The sequence below is a fragment of the Notothenia rossii genome, assembly GCF_949606895.1.
Source record: "Notothenia rossii genome assembly, chromosome: 4".
Taxonomy (NCBI): Eukaryota; Metazoa; Chordata; class Actinopteri; order Perciformes; family Nototheniidae; genus Notothenia; species Notothenia rossii.
This window is the reverse complement of record NC_136902.1, coordinates 33,387,986-33,406,587: the sequence shown is the minus strand read 5'-3', so window position 1 is coordinate 33,406,587 and position 18,602 is coordinate 33,387,986. Positions and strand designations below refer to the sequence as shown.

Here is an 18,602-nt window from a genome sequence, read left to right as displayed (position 1 = left end):
GAATTCACACACCGTAGTACTTTTCACCGTACTTTTCCCGTTAGTGCCTGGAATTTAGCGTTCACACCAAAAAGAGTACTTAGTTCCGAGAACTTTTACCCCCATGTTTAGTGCCTGCTAGAGAGGTGGTACTATCCTGGGGAGAAAAAAAGTACCAATTTTGATTGGCTGGGCGGATTGGAAACCACGGCCCTTAAAACTCTGAAAGGTTTTGTAAAGCCGCCATTGTATTTGCTGGCATTAGCATTATTAGCATTAGCCCAGCGCACCAACGGAGAGAGAATAACTTATGGCAACACAAAAAAAAACATGGGAGCGCTGGAGGGATGAGGAGGTGTCGGCGTTCTGGCGATTTACTCGGAAGGCTTCAGTAGAAGCTGCTGGGAGTCCCAGCAGCTTCTACTGAAGCCTTCCCAAACTCCGGGGACCTCTGGCCGGGAACTTCGAAATATACCCCGGACTGATCCCCTCGATAAACAGATATTGCAGCAATATTGCAGAAAATACTCTTTGTGGAAAAATAAGGTTTATGTTATATAGGCCTACGCTTTGTTCAGAAAGATAAACTTCACAAATGAACATCGGGGGTTGCGTTCGAGTGGTCAATTTGCTCTCAAAGGTTACTAATGGAGTGGAGTACTTAAAGGGCAGCCATAATAAGAACTGTTTGAATTCTCTAATTGCTCCCTTTAAAATCCCGTTTAACTTAGGATACACTGGACCATCTTTAATGAAAGGCTGTCTCACAATATTTGCGGTCGCAAATCGACACAATATCCAGGTATTCGGATCGGCTGATTGTGACAGACAAACGTGGATAACTGTAAGTTGAGATGCACATTTATGCCGTAACTTGCCAAAATATTATGTTTTGAACTTTCAACACTATGTTAAACCAAAAAGTGGATAGACAGTAATTACTGTATAATGAAGAAAGAAAGGTGTTTACTGAGTTAGGTGTTAATTTGCATCATAATTACGTCTCCAAGTGTAAGTGCAGTCATATTCTCTTAGCAAAGCAGTTCTATTTTCCTAAGTCCTGATGACATTTTCCTCAACCCTGTGACGTTTCACACAGAATTTAAGGAAAAGTGGTAAGGAAAAGACATAACGGCAGTTTTTTTGACAATTTGACTGCAACCAACCTTTATAATTAATCAAGTGTAACTACAATCGCCAGAGCTCAAAAGCTAACACTAGGCTATAAATGAACTACAACAGTCACTAGACCACCACCGCTGAGTAATTTCCCTATCTTACATTTTACATTTGATTACATTTAACTTCTTTGAACTCTGTAGTGTCATTTAGCCACTCGTTAGCAACTGTCAATGAAATGAAAAGTAAATGCTTCAAAATCCTTGAGTTGGATAAGAACAAAACATTGAAATCTCTTAAGCTTGTATTACACCAACCTAATTTGACATCGAAGCAATCATTTAAAAGGCTTATTCACTTACTTACTAACTGCCACAACGCCTTATTAAGAACTGAATATGATACATTCAATGTTACAATAGATAAGAAGAATGACAACTAGGTCTTGGATGTCTATTGTGTGTGTTCCTGTGTGTGTGTGACCTAACATCGAAGGTCTTCTCACCCGTTTGTGCAGGCGGTGTGTGTCCTCCGTACTGTGGGCCAGTGTCTGTGTGAGTGTGTTGCAGCAGGTGTCACCCAGCACTGCATGTTCCCGGCTCTCCAACCGAGTCTGAGTCAGCAGAACAGACCAGACCTGACACACAGACTGACCCCACTGCTCCTTCCTGAAGAAAACACACATCCATGCTCAGTGACAGACTCATGAAACACTTCACCTTACATGTACACTTTACCTGCACCCACATCTCCACACTTATGTAAATATATTTAACATGTTCATACAAATGCTCAACTTTTGACTGTGCTATCTTCATTCAATAGTTACTTTATCACTTTATTTTTGCTGTATTATTATTTTAATTTGTATTTTATTTTAACTTTATTTTTACCTTGTGTGAATCCTGTTTTTCCTTCTGACAATGTTGCTTCTATAAACGCCCAAATTTCCCCAAGAGGATAAATAAAGTTCCATCTTATCTTATCTTATACTTAGGGAAGCCTAATGCACATGGGCGGTTCTAGGGGGGGGACCAAACCTCAGGGAGAAAAATCGTATAAATAAAAATGAAAATGTATCTTACACTTGACGTCATGATTTAGCTCTCGTACATAATGTCTGACATTTCTACATAACATTAAGCTGTCTTTGGCTCTATTTCTGCTGTAACAACGTAAATGTCCCCTCTGTGGGACTAATAAAGGTTTTCTGATCTGAATGCTTACTTCTTAGTCTTGTGTGTGTATCGCTCAGTGAGTTTGTCGAGGGCGCGAGCGTATTCAGTCTCGATGTCGCCTCGGCGCCGCAGAAACTCTGAGAGGTCTGAGAGCTGCTGCTGTTTCACATCCACCTGAGAGTCCAAAATCTTGATCTGGTCTGTCAGCTGAGTGCGCAGGTCTGACACACACACAGACACACACACACACACACACACACACACACACACACACACACACACACACACACACACACACACACACACACACACACACACACACACACACACACACACACACACACAGTGTGTCCTTTATTTTGTAAAAATATCCACCTCAATATATTTGGACATTTCCGTTTTAGTATATTTTTGTGTTTTGCCTTATAAATTGTCATTTATTTACAGTATCAATTCTTACACATCCCAGAAATCAGCACAACCTCAACTTCTTCTGTTCATTAGTTATGCCCATTCTTTTGGGCAGTGTCCATGGGCGGAATTGTCATTTTTTTTGTCAAGACTACACATGATATATCAACCCAGTCTCACGGCATTTCGTGTTATAGTCACGAAATGAATTGAATCTATTGATTCGTGTTCACCAACACGATTTTCTCCTTTTTTTCGTGTCACACAGAACGATCTCAAAAGCAATGTATTTCTATTGGTAGTGTGTTTCTTGCCTGCACCACTTCTTTTTGTCCGGTCGGGTCTTGGAATACCAGAAGCTGTGTGGTTCATTAAAAAAATGCCACCTGTGCATAAATGAAAAAAAGGATATACATTGAAAGGCTCTTTGAAGAAAAATAAATTGGGGTGCTTTTCTTTGCTTGTGTAGAAACTCTTAGGCAAATCTTAAATAAACTATTAGGTAAACATACCAAACAGGAAAATAATGTTCAAGAATAAAAAATCAATGATGCCCTGATAAAACACCCTGCCGTGTTGGCCAGCTCTCTCAATGAGTATTTCATAAATAGTGCTCTGGACATTACAAAGCTCTTCCCGCCATCTGAGGTCTCACCTAGCCCGGCTGTGGATACACACCCCGTTTTTGACCAGCAGGAAATCACAGAGGTTGAGGTAGAAAATATAATCTTAGGGTTAAGAGGTTCTAAGGCTAGGCATGCAGGTGATTTAGACACCAACTTTATAAAAACACATATCGACGGTCTAATCAAACCAATTAGTATGCTAGTAAATAAATCTATCAGCATTAGGGAAGTGCCATCATCCTGGAAGGTGGCCACTGTGACACCGATCTTTAAATCTGGGGATAAAGCAATGATGTCCAATTATAGACCTATCAGTTTCCTCCCCTGTGTCTCTAAGATAGCTGAGAAATGGGTGTCAAAACTAATCACCAAACATATAGACAAAGGTTTCGCTCCACTCCACCCAATGCAGTTTGGTTTTCGTGCTCGCCACTCCACTGAGACAGCTGACTGTGTCTTTGTGGAAAAGGTTAAATGTATGTCGGACACGAGCCCATATGTAGGTGCTGTCTTCCTTGATCTCAGGAAGGCTTTTGACACTGTTGACCACCAAGTGCTCCTTACAAAGCTGACTCATTTCAATTTTTCGGCAGTTTCGATACATTGGTTTAAGTCTTACTTATCGAACAGAAAACAGTGTGTTTTTGTCAACAGAGCCAAATCGTCCTACCTTGTCAACCCTGTTGGGGTTCCACAAGGTTCCATTCTTGGACCATTACTGTTTTCACTGTACATTAATGACTTGCCTAATGTATGTCCTGAGTTGAATGTACAAATGTATGCAGATGATGCGGTCATCTTTGTACATGGGAAGAACACTGAAATGATCTCATCTTGTCTCTCAAAAGCTTTGGACAAGGTTCAACACTGGCTGAGAACAACATTTGCTTACAGTTAAATGTAAAAAAAACAGTATGCATGATGTTCAGTAAACGACCAGTCAAAATCGAAGGATCCAACGTGTTTTTAAATGGAGCAGAAATAGAAGTAGTCCCCCACTTCAAGTATCTTGGAGTCATATTGGACTTGAACTTTACTTTAAAGAAACATATTAAGAAAGTATCCAATACCAAATTCAACTTGCTACATTTTAAACAAATCAGACCTTTCTTAATTGTCAATGCTACAAAGACATACCTCCACTGCATGATTCTATCCCATATTGAATACTGTTTTAGAAAGTGGTCGTTTGCTTGTGCCACAAACCTGAAACCAATAGAACAGCTGTACAAGAGAGCTATCAAGGTGTTTGACAGAAAGCCAAATTCATACCACCACTGTACCATCCTAGGAAATCACAATTTCTCGAGTTTTGACCATTTTAAGTATTTTAAAAGTATGTGTTCTTTTTATAAATGTTTACATGGACTGGCCCCCCTCCCTTAGGGGAATTCATCCACAGAAAACACACTGGACGCTGCACTAGGTCAGAAACCAGAGGAGACTGTGAAGTCCAACGTAGACGGACCACTTTTGGACAAAATGTCCTCCATTAAAGGCAGCTCTTTGTGGAATAGCCTCCCAACTGAGATACGGGATTGTCCCACTCTCAATAGTTTTAAAGGACAACTCAAAGAATGGTTGAGAAACAAACAGATGTGTAATCACCACTAAATGCATTTTTATACAGGGGTATCTCCTCTTGCACTTTATGTAGCAGTTTTATCTTATTATTTTATATGTCGTAGCTGCTACATTGTACTGCCATGTGGTTAATTCTTGTATGCTGCTCATGCTCTTTCTGCATATCATGTATTTATTTTTGCTATGTCCTGTATATAAATGTCATGTTCTTATATGTTGTATGGGACGGGACTACGGATGGAAATGAGTTCAAAGCTAAAATCCGGCTCATTTACACTTGTAACCATTATTTTGTTAAAGTGTTTATCAATGTGCACTGTCCCGGTTCAAATAAACGATTAGAAAAAAATAAAAATAAATTGCCTTTCTAAATATTGCTGAATGAGACTCCATTTTACTTTATTTTTAAACATGTTATTCCAACTGAGGGTGAGGTTATTTTGCTAACTGCAATATGTCAAATATGACCAAGCAGCATGTTTGTGTTGTTATGAATGGTATGTTGCCGCAGACGTTCACTGACAGTCTGCAGCTGGATGAATGTGTAGAGCACTCATTCATGCATGAACGCACATGTGCTATCCTATATGCATTCATGCATGCAGGTGAGTGCAGCGGCACAAACAGACGTGCAATAAAAGGGCACAGATGTACATGGAGACAAGCACAGGAGAAACACACCACCCGCTTCGAATGATATCTGCCATTACATGGCCGTTATCAGTGTCCTAGATATGTGTTAGAAGGGGGCTGCAACACCTATGAATAGGTACAGAACGCTGTTATCATCTATTGACATGGCAGCTCACTGGTAAGAGCATGAGGAGACAATGAAGTCCACTTAGGGCAGATAGGAGCATGGATGTAAAGTAAAGCAAAAAGTAAATGTTGTTTTATTTTAACTGACGTAGCCTAAGTAAGCAAAGTGATGCAACATATGTAATTCACGTGAAACTAGGCATGGGAATGTATCAATAATACCGTTTCGATCAATCGTAAAAAAAGAGAGTAAATGGCTTTATTTAATTTTTCACTTCGTTATTATCAGCTATAGCGTTTGCATAAAACACAATTCATATAGGAAATAAAAGAAAAATATATTTGTATTTAAACATTTGCTTGGGTTAAAAAAAAGGGTGGTCTCTAATATCTATTTGACTATTTACTGCTGTGAAAACACGTCTTAGTATCTTAAACTAGCATTTCACCACTTCCTGTCTGTGAAAGTCAATGGTGATTTGAACAGGTTTGTGGTTAGAAGCCTGAAAAAAGGTCTGTAATTTACCAAAATCCAATGGGGAAATTCCCATAGCTTTGGTCGGAGTGTATTCTATCTCTCGGTCTACTCACAGCCTTTGCGATGCTAACTTCCAGGTCAGCCTAAAGCACGTCATCACCGCACCACTCCTTATCTCTGCTGTTAATTTGTTGACCATGTCGCATTATCAGGGGGAAAAAATGGGATGTGTCGCCTCAGACATTAGTTCGTTCTTATTTTATTAATTTACGCCATGGCTCCGGTCTGAAACTTACTGAAACATGAAACAATAGACGTAGCTTCTCGATGGGAACCAGTTCTTGGTGACAATCTTTACACCTCACGTAATGTAATGTGACAAATGTAGGCATACAGTACTTATTTTAATCCTAACCATTATCCTTCTTCTGAACCTAACAGATACTTTTGGTGCCTTTAACCTTACATGCGTAAAGGTGAAACCTAACAATACTATTCCCCTTGACGTTGTGGATGTATTTTGCCCGCTACTCATTGGTTTTCCCTGCTACATCATTAGATTGGAAGTAAAAACAACTGATAATGTTAATGTAATGTACATTTGTAATTGGGTGCACGCACATCCATAGTGGCTTACCTTTCATCTGCGAATCGTACTCGGCCAGACTTCCCTTCTCTCTCCTCAGCTTTACATGTGACGTCATCATCTTTGACCTCTTGACTCTTGCCCGTCAATGAGACTCTCCTTCCTGACCCCTGGTTGTTCTCGCAGCCTCTAAATATTGTTTCCTGAAGCCTTTCAACCTCAGTTTCTGCTTCGGGTCTGTCGTCCTTGACCTTCCTTCCCTGACCCCTTGGCCTCGCTGCTCTACAGTTTCGTGCGGGACATCAGTGTTGATGGGCTGCTCTCTGCGGGGATGCAAGTCTGGTCGATCTGCTCATGGAATCCCTTCGGTTTCAGATGTGAGTACTGATCCATAGATGAAGTGGCCTAAACAGCAGCATACAGAAAGATACAAGAAGGGAGGGGAAGTGAGGATAACGGTGAGACAAGAATATGGATGACAAGAGGGCAACAGGGAGCAAGAAAAGGAGATTTATAGAGGCCAGAATGTGAAAACGAGAGAGCCAGAGGACAAATGAGGCCATGGCGACAAGACAGAAAGGGACAGTGACACCAGAGAAGGGAGATATAATAGGAGGGACAGCGAAGGGTGGGGGGGGGGGCAGAGCACAGAACGGACAGTAAGAGGGCAATGTGAGAAAGGAAGGATGAAGGATGGGGGATGGGAAGATGGGAGGTGATGAGTAACAGCAGTAATGAAGGATGTTAAAAGGCCTCGAGGGCAAGCCGCGTCCATAAAGGTAATGGTGAACTACACAAGCAAATGTCTCCAATTATGTTTTTCTTACACATGCTGTGCCAAGCTTTACAAATGTCCTAAACGAAAATCTTAAAAGATGAGTATCTAGATTCACAGTACGATGTAGACCATTAAGTGTTCTACCTTTGGTTGACTCGTAATTTGTTGACGTATAACAATTTCGCACATTTGCTTTGTGGTTTACCATTGGTGGTAAAGAGAAACTTCACCAATTTCCTACATCAAAGTCAATTTAATCAGCCTGTACCAATTGGGTAAACAGTTGTATAATGTAACTTAAGGCTCGGAAAGGGTTTGACAGACCTAGAAGAATTCCCATAGTAATGTCATCAGGGGTGTCTCCATAGAAATTGTCTCAACATAGAGATATCTAAGTCAATCGGATAATAATGTGGTGAGTCTATAGAGTAATGTTATGGCCACCAGTTTTAATTATTTCAACTTTTTCTTTAGGCAGTTAGGTCCAAATACCACAATACTTATCGGCCTCAGCAACTGTTGCCATGTAGAAGAAGACCAACATTTCTTTTTGAGCTGTTGCGAATCTAAAACACTTCCCATTGACACAGTTGTTTTCAATCAATGTTTATTTATTTTATATAGCCAAATATCACAAATGTTGTTTTAAATCGTTAAAATGTAAACCGTAGTCAAATGAAATCATCCAAGCTGCAGATTGTATTTTCTCTGCTCGGTGATATAGGGGGTGTTTCCTATACTATTTACACAGTCTTGTACCTGCGACTTTTTTCAAAGAACCAGATAATTTGTAACAATTTTGTTCATCTTTTGTGCTGATCGTGTGATCAGACAGAAAGCCTGGTACATTTTAAGTCGACAATACCATAACAAAATAACTTACCAGCAGTAGCAAAATGAAAGTTAAAAAAATCTGTGTGTTTCCCTGTGCTTATTTAATATATTTATAGATAGGGGAAGAAGAAGGAAAGACTGGAGGGAAACCACAGAAAGCACCATCTCTGTGTGCTTGTGTTCAGCTCAGCCTTTGACTTAAGCTCACATTAGGCACACTCCCATAGACACGGCCGAAGCCTCTAGCTAACAGCTAACGTCTGAAGGGTTGGTAGTGAGTATATCAGGACAAAAAATGGAACGCCTAAAATTGAACTTCCACCTTCACATCTATATTTGTCTTGGAAAACATTCAAACTTTGGGAATCATCTCAAAAGCATTGGTTGTTTACCAGGCAGACAGGGTGTCATCTAAAGAGGCATTATGGGAAGTGTAGGATCAACCATTCATGGGACAAAACTAGGGAATACTATATATCTCAGTTTCTATTGTGTTGTCTTTGAATGGTCTTTTTTTTTTATCTGTCTCATGCAAGCCTTAAAGCTTTATGGAAGTGCAATATTGAATCACTTTACTAGGCCTTTAAAGGCAGACTTGATTTAGTTGACTAAAATGGTTGGATGCTGTTGAAAGAGTAGGATGACAAGGGAAATCAACATCTGGAGTTCTAAACAGTAGATTGCCAAGCTAGCGTACATTTAAAAGGTTAACCAAATTAGTCTATACACGCTCATGACAAAATGCTAACAGCGAATTAGACACAGGCATTTGCATGGTTGTTAATTAGTCAGCGTTAACTGCACTGAGAAGATACGTTCACACACCCATTGTGTCTGTTTTTTTTACATTTCAGACGTAGAGGCAATTCAAAGTGTTTTACATGATCATTATCACATAATAGTAAGGCAACAGAAAGAAACACAATACATACACATAATGGAATAACAGATTCATAAAAACCATGGATACATGAGATACAAAATATTTTAAAAACGACATAATGTAAATACAGTAGGTGCTAAAACAAGTTAAAAGGCTTCTGGGTAAGCAGCTGTAAAAAGTAGTGTTTTTAGCCTCGACTTAAAATAATTCAGCATTGGTGAAGACCTCAAGTTTTCTGGAAGTTTATTCCATTTGTGGGGAGCATAAAAACTAAAAGCAGCTTCGGCGTGTTTGGTTCTGAGCCGGGGAACAATGAGTAAGCCCGCCCCAGATGATCTCAGAGCTCTGTGTGGCTCGTAACAGGGCAACATGTCAGACATATATTGGGGTCCCAAACCATTTAATGCTTTATAAGTTAGCAATATAATTTTTAAATCGATTCTGTAAGCTACTGGTAGCCAGTGCAGAGACCTGAGTACTGGGGTGATGTGTTCTACTCTTTTTGTTTTGGTCAGATTTAACCGTTTTTTTACAGAGACCTGGAAATACACTATTACAGTAATCAAGCCTGCTAAAACAAATGTGTGAACTAGTTTTTCAAGGTCTTGTTGAGACATGAACGTTCTAAGTCTGGCTATGTTTTTCAGGTGAAATTGAGGTCGGGGTCCAGAACTACACCTAGATTTCTCACCTTTTCCGATGTATTTAGCAGTAGGGCTTCTAGTTTAGCGCTCACTTCAGCCCGTTCCTCCCTTTTGGCACCAAAGATAATTGTCTCTGTTTTGTTTTTGTTTAATTGTAGAAAATTGTTGCTCATCCAGCTACTGATTTGTTCCATGCAGTTGGTGAGGGATTGTAGTGGTCCGTAGTCGCCAGGCTTTATTGTAATGTAGAGCTGAAGGATGAATGGTTGCCATAGACCCCTTTCCCGAAATGGAGACACTCACCCTTAATCTTATATTTTCAATTTTGGTTGTAAAAAATGATGCCGATGTGTTGCATGACTCAGTAGAGAGGGGTTCAGGGGCAATTGGTATGCGGGGGTTTGATAGACGGTCAACAGTTGGAAATAACGCACATGTGTTATTGCTGTTTTTGCTGATTATTTCAGGGAAAAAGGAGCGTCTTGCGTTCCGTAGTTCGATATTACAACTATGAAGACTGTCCTTAAATATCTCAAAATGAATAACATTGTTCCTCAATCAGCCTCAAGCAACGTTTTGGGTTTGGTTAAAACAGTCACTAATTTCCTCTTCAAAAACTATGCGGTCGTTGGGTTTCAGACACGCTTTGTTGACGTTTCAGAAAGAACTAGAGAGTCGAGAGCGGCAGAGAGATTTTCAGTAAATGAGACCTTGAGGGCCCTAAGACCTTGTGGGCTCAAGAGGCCTTCATCAGTGCGTGACCTTAATCTGCGCAGAACAAAGCAGAAGTAAATTATCTGAGGAAGAGAGAGGAGGGGATGTGAGAGATACAGCAAAAAAGACTAGGGAAAAACCATGATTGACTTAGAGGAGCAGGGGGAGGGGGGCAAAAGAGGCAGCGAGGGCAGAGAGACAGAGGTTATCTAGGAATTGCGTTTCACAATTTAAGTCAAGGTCATTGAAAGAATGAGGTCGGAGAGTGGATATAAAGCAGATTAAGGATGAGAGGATGTGTCATACAGTGCGATGGATCCTTGAGGGGATTTTCTGCTAATTTGCTCTGAAGGAAAAAATGAGGCACGGAGCAGAAGTAATACAAGTGGGATATTGTGTTGGATAGTACGAGTGATACTTTAAGGGGATTTCCTGACATCGCCGAGAGCCAATCACACTGAGACGTTGACCCTGTTACTGTATGAAGTGTGGTCTTTTGAGTGTCTTGCAGGAGGTGAGATCTTAACCTATAGATAATAATGTGAAACTTTCCCCATTTGTTTGTTACATTAAGATAATCTTTCTTTATATAACAACTTGTAGGTTTGAATATGCAAACCAAGCATTATCTTATGAAATATGCGCTAATGTGCATACTTTTAAAGAGCAGAAATCTGAACTAGTAAATTCAGGTTCCAATTTCTTGGTTCATTTTTCGGCATATTAGAGTCAAATGTTTTTACAAAAGGAATGTATTTTTCTTACTCCATCCATAGACAGACAATACTGTTAAGAGGAATGAAAACCAATGTTTTCATCATGTTTTTAGTAATAAAACGATTACATATTTCTTCTATTACACGTTTTTTTCCCCTTGTCTGAAAGAAGGCATGTTAGGGAGGCAGAATACACATAATTGTGACCAGTTCATGAGAAATAATGAGTTTGCCTGTAGTGTCTCGCCTCAAATCCATACAGCTGCATTGTTTCTCAACAGCTGCCATATGAGTAAAAAATGGTCTCTGATCGCTGCAGATCCTGGGACAAAGCCAACAAATGTCAAAAATACAACATATGGGTGTCAACTGGACTTCTGGCCAGATGATCTCACTTCCTGAAAAGTTTACTTTTGGGAAAGGAGGTTTCAGCTGCGCTATAACGGCACGCAGAAGCGTTGGAAGTTCCATCCTTATCAGTCAGAATGATCACAGAAAGACTCTGAAATGTTATCAGGCGGCATGATAGTGTCAAACAAGATCTTATGCTAATCTGTGCTGTCAAACGTGCTCTATATTAACTGCTCCATAGAAAAGTGAGAAAGAGTGTCTGTCTGACAGACTGACTGGAGATGCTTGCTATAACCATAAACAGGATTGGAAGGCGATGCTTGTGGCAATGTATGCTGCTGTTTGAAAGACTAGAATGAGAATTCATCTAATTTGGAAACTTAAGAGCTTAAAATGACTTTATAACCATCATGCAGGGGAAAAAAATAATAATTAAGTACTAAAAGGGCATTCAGAGATGGCAGACCATGGCCAAAGACATCTCTATAGGTACAAGACTGCAACATTTCACACTATATATTCGTTTCATAAATATTGTGCCTGTGGGTTTTAATACTACTTTTAAAAAAACAAGCCGGGTCAGAAATAAATATCATGTTTGTGTCTGCCCTGTGATCCACTCAGAATTTCAAAGGATCCGTAGTTAGTCTATGCTACACTCTTCCTCCAAACTTCATGGAAAACAGGCCAGTTCTTCTGTTATTCTGCTGACAGAGCGACAAACCAAACCGAAAACAGAACCTCCTTGGAGGGGAATATGATAGGGTGACGTGTTATCTTACGTCCAGGGTCTACTGTAGGTTCAGCAGCGACATGGGGGGTAATGGAATTAGCTGAAACTATCAGCAGATAGACCCTGTGCTGTGAAAGTCACGGCTTACAGCAGCTTCTGTTCTCCAAACCCCTCATGACGTGAAGTTGATCACGAGACTGAACCATGTTATGGTTATGGTAGAGCAACATCATCTGCCATGTCTTTTTTTGTTAAATGATGCTATTCGGTTGGAAATATCGTTTTTTAAAAAATATTTTGCAGATACTTCCAGTGGGAGATATCTTAAAGTCTAGAAGTTTACTCATCTTGCAGTTTTATTCCAATTGTGGAAATAGTTACCTTATTTAATGTCCTTTTTTTCGAATATTCAAGTCTGCAAGAATGACCCGATCGATTAGCAAGAAGGGAGCAATGAAAAATTATAAGTTTTAATGTTCTACAAGTGCACACTCAATATTAGCTAGCATAAAGTTAAGATATCATATACGTTAAAAGTATTTCTTCCCAGTTAAAAAACAAATTGTTTTACTTGATTGCACTAGCTATGCTGGTAAAACATTTCATTAGTTGGAATAAGACATGTTCAGTTCACTGGGGAAGCTCCAATCCAGTGTTCTTTGAGCTTCACTGATACAAGAAGTCAGAATATCTTAGCTTCTGCACCATTGATACGCAAGATTATTGATATACACTGTTTACTGCAGTAGCTAAACTAAACAGCTGCAGTAGCTCTGTAAGAAAGTCTACATAACTTTAACTTATCAGAAGCCACTGTGGCCATAAAATACAGTAGAAAAGGAACTGACTTAATCAAAATCTAAATCTGGGTTAGGTTTTGCAAACATAAGCTACATAAGATACTATTCCTACTACATATACTACACACGCGGTAGCAAAAACCCGGACTAAGTTAAATTCAGTGACAGTGTACTTTTGCGGATAAATTCAACTTTAGTTTTGTAAGAGGAAGGAAGTGCTATTTCTTCTTCCAAAAGTAGCATAGGCTTGCTTTAAATAAAATGAACATTGCAAATCAGACCCTGAGTCTGTATTGGCTAACAAGCATGGTACTGCAAAACACTGAAGCCTATAAAGATGTCAGGTCCTTCATTGCTTGCTTAACTGCAACCAAGATCTGGAAGTATTTCATACAGCTAACCTGCTCTTCAACAGGTGGAGTGCCCCAATACTGGCTCTAGGCTGCAAGGTTCTATTAGAACACGCCATGTGATTCAGGCAGTTGCAAGGAAGCTATGTCCTAATGCAAACCCTGCAAGATTGGCTATGCAAAGCAGCAAAGAAAGTTGAAGTTTTTTTCTTGCCAGACTCTCACTCTTCTATATCCTTCCGAACTGCTGCTTGTGCAAACAGGAAACCATCACATAGTATGCCACCACAGTCTTTGGCTCTTGCACCATCTTTACCCCGTACCTGCAAATCTCACAGAGTTTTACGCAGCAGCTTCATTACTGCCAAAAAACTCAACACAGGGACGACAAGATTCAAGGTGGCAGTGGAGAACTGCACATAATGCATCACATAAAACCAAGTGTGGCTATCAATCACTTGTTACATTTAGAATTAAAGGGTGAGAATGAATTGTCTTCGGCAATTTAGCTAATGAAGTATATTTGACACACGTATATTTGAGTAAATGTGCCTTTCAGATTCTGCCATGGGGCTAAATTGCAAACGCACTGATGGCATGTTTGTATCAGGTAAGGCTGCGAAATTAAAGCCAAAGGGAGATAAATAATTTCCTTTGCCGTCTATGTTTCTCAGGTCCTGATGGTGGAGTTATTTGTAAAAGATCATTTACAGGCAATGGTTGTGGAATGCATTGCTGTTAGACCTGGTGAAGAGCCTAAATGAGAACAAAAGTGAAATGAAAACAGTTTTCAGACAGTCGGTGCACTGTGAGGCGGAGAGGCTGTCAGGTTGGCTACATCCGCCCTGCTGAGACCTCCACTCCTCCACCAGCAGCACGTTCCCTGGAACCCTCCGAAGAGTCATTAGAGCTCAATGTGGTACTACCTCTCATTTTGCAAGTGTTGCTGTGCTACAGGTTCTTTGAGTGACGCTCAATTTTAGGTACTTAAGTAATTCCATGTTGTGCTACTTTTAACTTCTACTCCACAACATTTCATCTGATGGCTTTTGTTACTTTGCAGGTCCAGGAATCATTGCATGTGCATTGTGAAATGCATATATTTGGGAAGTAGGATCGTCTGGATAAATAAGATTTGGATGAATCTGTTTTCCTTACTTAAATGTAATCTAATTCTTTAATCAAAGTTTTTTTTACGAATTCAAGGTAGCACGTGATGGGTCATTGCTACACATATGGTAATTTGGGGGTGTAAGTTTTGCGTTAAGTAAACATTGAAGCTAAACCAAATACTACAAAATACTTATAAAGAAATTACTACTATTTCCATAACTGGATGAAATTAAATATTATGTTTAGGCTCATACTGTTTCAAATGTGGAGGAAAATGTCAGAGATAATGTGTATTGACATTCTCCTAACCCTAACCCTAACCCTAGCCCCCACCCGAAAGAAGTGAGTCTATCAGAATGAGCATCAATTCCTGTGCCTTGTGCTAATACAGAAACAGAAGCACCTAAAATAGATCAATTGTGACATTGTGCTCAGAAGTACAGAGAGTTATCTTGTGATGTTTTTGTTCTTTGTGAATCAAAGTTTGTGAATCGGTTTATAGCAACTTCCTTCTTGGTGGTTTTGATGCAATGAGGCAAGATGGTCAACCATCAGCATTGTGTTTGTAGTCAGGCATTTGCATCTTTGAGCAGACTTGACTGGGAGCATTTTAAATGTACAGTACAACCTTTGAGCTGCATTTCAGTGATTAAAATGTGTCATTGATTCTACTCTAAAGAACCTAGATCTTGCTGGGGTTGGATTGTCATAATTTTTGAAAAATTAAAAGATATTTTTTTATCTTTGTAATATATGTATATATGTTTCCATCACCCCTTGTTTCATATTTGTGTCTCTCTAATCAATGAATGATCACAAAAGAGAAGAAGTTAATGAGAAATAAAAAGGCGCACAGCATTAGCCTACCATTTTGAATTTGAACCTTGTTATTCCAAAAACGATGATTAAGACATTCTCGAACATTATAGTCAAAACTGTTAGTTATAGTTTAAGCTTTGTATGGTGTCATTATCGCACACAGTTGCTATACATTATAAATAAAAAACATCATAATCTTGCTATGCTTTCATCCAATAAATTGCCTGACCACCTTTACTAGCACCCATTGGTTATGGGTGCTAATTTCAAGATCTACTCCAATGCAATAAATCAAGAATTCATTGTGAACTGGGAATTGCTTCTGGATTGAATCGTGAGACTAACAACCATACTATATGTGTAAGAAGCTGTACCTTATGCTGAAAGCGGACCTCCTTTTATGGTTAGGTAATCTAATACTCTATACTATAATTTTTATAATTTATCTTAGTTTCTGTTGAAAAAACAAGGCTGCTCTATTACATTACCCTCACAATCTCTGTTGTTGCACTCAAGCACAAAGGACTTTGTGGATGCCTCTGAGAGAAGAGGTTGGCTGTTTGAGCCATTAGCTTATCTTCATTATATAATAACAGAATGTGAATTAGCTGTCAATGGTGGAAGCTGGCGTGGGGTGGGGTGGGGATTAAGGTTCCATGGCTCTCGCAGCACAGCCAGTGATAGAGGAGTTATATTTACAAGAGGCTGTAAATCACCCCATATGGTCAAGGCAATGTGGCAACACACAATGGGCATGTAAACACACATCGTCATAATTACACACACACACACACACACACACACACACACACACACACACACACACACACACACACACACACACACACACACACACACACACACACACACACACACACACACACACACACACACACACACACACACACACACACACACACACACACACACACACACAGAGCATCAACACTGAAAATGGTGCACACATATTACATAATTGATAACATCCATTTGTCCACTTAGAAACCCCCCCAGTGAATAGTGTGCCTTTTAAACAAACTATAAACACACAGATAATCACTTCATGCACACAATTTTTTACACACACACACACACACACACACACACACACACACACACACACACACACACACACACACACACACACACACACACACACACGTATATTTATAAATGAATACACAGGTTGTTTTTGGATTGACATGCAGCCGTACATACCTCACTTTGTGCTCTTCCTCTGTCCCTCTCTATCTCTTCCTCCGCTCTCCTCCTCTACTCTCATCATCCCTCGTTCTCTGTGTCACACAACCACACACGGAGAGAGGAGTGTGTTTGAATCTGACAGATTTCTCTCCGCTCTGAACCCACCTCCCTCTCTCTCTCTCTCATTTCTCAGACACTCAAAAACAGCCCTCCCTCTTTTCTTTCTTCCCTCTCCTGCCAGATATGCCGTCCCCCTTTCTCTCTCCTCCCATTCCCTCCCTCTCTGCCTCGTGAAGCCAACCCAAGCTCCGCCCCCTGCTCTCTCCTCTCCTCTGGGCGGCTATAAATACCGCTGCTGCTATGAATACACTGCCTTTCTCCCTCAGCATCCCTCGCTCCCGTTCCCCCCCTCTCCATCCATCTCCATCCATCCATCTACCCTCCCTCCCTGCCTCGCTCCATCCCTTTCTCTCGCCAAATGTTTTTCTGATGACCTTGTATTATTTGCCGTCACATGACAGAATCCTTTACCTCTCACGTGCTGCAGCCGTTTCCATGCACACATGCTATGGACATGGCATGTTTTCGTGCAGCTTCATATATATATACACACACACACACACACACACACACACACACACACACACACACACACACACACACACACACACACACACACACACACGAGCGTAGACAGCAGGGCTTCCTGTCTGTTGTGCCGGATGCGGTTTATTTTTTTATTCCTTTTCAACAGCTGAGAAAAACACACTCTGATTAAGAGATGCAACATCTACAGTGGATCACATTTCCCTTTACGCCTTCGCCAGATCAATCCCACTCGATGAGTCAATAATGGACGTATCATGTCATGTACTAAGCAATGAGACAACAATACATTTATTCTAGTAAAAAGCTGGATAAAGGATGAGGGATTTAATGCGTTTCTCTCAGCATCCTTCATCCCTTCACTCCATGTTTTAGACGGCAATTTATCAAACATCGAGGTAGATTTATCATCCTGAATGCAGCATTGTAGTGAATAAAAGATCAACTGTTTTGTTGTTTTCACTGTGTGTATTTCTCTACAGTATATACATTAAAGAGCTCAACATTTAGTCGACTAATCCATTCGAGAATAGGAAGAGAAGTAGTCACACAAATCGGTAATTTTCCATGCAAAAAAATAAGAAAATACAGTTTTTCAAACCATTAAATTATGAGATGTATTGGTTTCTCTGTTTAATACAATAATAAAGTGAACATCTTTTGGTTAAGGAGTGACAAAACAAGACATTTTCATGCATCACAATGGACTATGAGGAATTGGGTTTGACATTTCCCTCTATTTTTTTGGAATAAACGATGAATCAAGAATGAAAATAATTGTGTTTTACACATAATAGTGACTTGTCAATCAGGGAGCTACATCCTAAAGCATACCTGGCTTTACCGTCTAATTTGAATCTAAATAGGTCCATAATTCACAAAACATCATACTTCAAAGAAGAAGACTTGAAATTAGCAATTGAGTTTATTAGTTGTAGCCCTATAGAAAAACACTTCATATATCCAATATGTCAGGCCGATGCGCCTGCACATAAACAAACGCTGGACAGATACACATCGTACACTAACAGTACAGTAGGTATGATGAACATTAGGCAGCATCATGTCTCTGCCTTCGCTCACTGCCAGCATTATTGCCTCGGAATGAGGTTACTAACATATGGTGCAGGCGCGTTATGTGCACCGAGGGTACACTTAAACAAAATCAAATCCTCGCCCGTAGGCTATACGGTATGTCACGGACGTAATTAATCCTTGGATTGCACCGGCGCGATAACTTCGTAAATAAAACCACAGAAACCGAGAGCAGACACAAAGAAGTCTAGCTGATTGTAAAGAGGGTATTTCCTGCTGCCCCTTTGATCTTGGTGATTATAG

The 18,602-nt window shown here is 40.0% G+C and overlaps 1 protein-coding gene across 2 annotated transcripts in view; it reads right to left on the bottom strand.

Annotated features, from left to right (window-relative positions):
• Nucleotides 1–16,836, bottom strand: part of arhgap4b (Rho GTPase activating protein 4b) — a 35,841-nt gene extending 19,005 nt beyond the window's left edge. For both annotated transcript variants that reach the window (XM_079677508.1, XM_079677509.1), the window contains exons 1-4: nt 16,674–16,836; nt 6,772–7,125; nt 2,326–2,497; nt 1,604–1,766 (exon numbers count right to left, since the gene is read on the bottom strand). In XM_079677508.1, the coding sequence (XP_079533634.1) occupies nt 1,604–1,766; nt 2,326–2,497; nt 6,772–6,841 (405 nt within the window). In that variant the 5' untranslated portion in view covers nt 6,842–7,125; nt 16,674–16,836. The remainder of the gene's footprint in view (nt 1–1,603; nt 1,767–2,325; nt 2,498–6,771; nt 7,126–16,673) is intronic.
• Nucleotides 16,837–18,602: the final 1,766 nt, after the last annotated feature.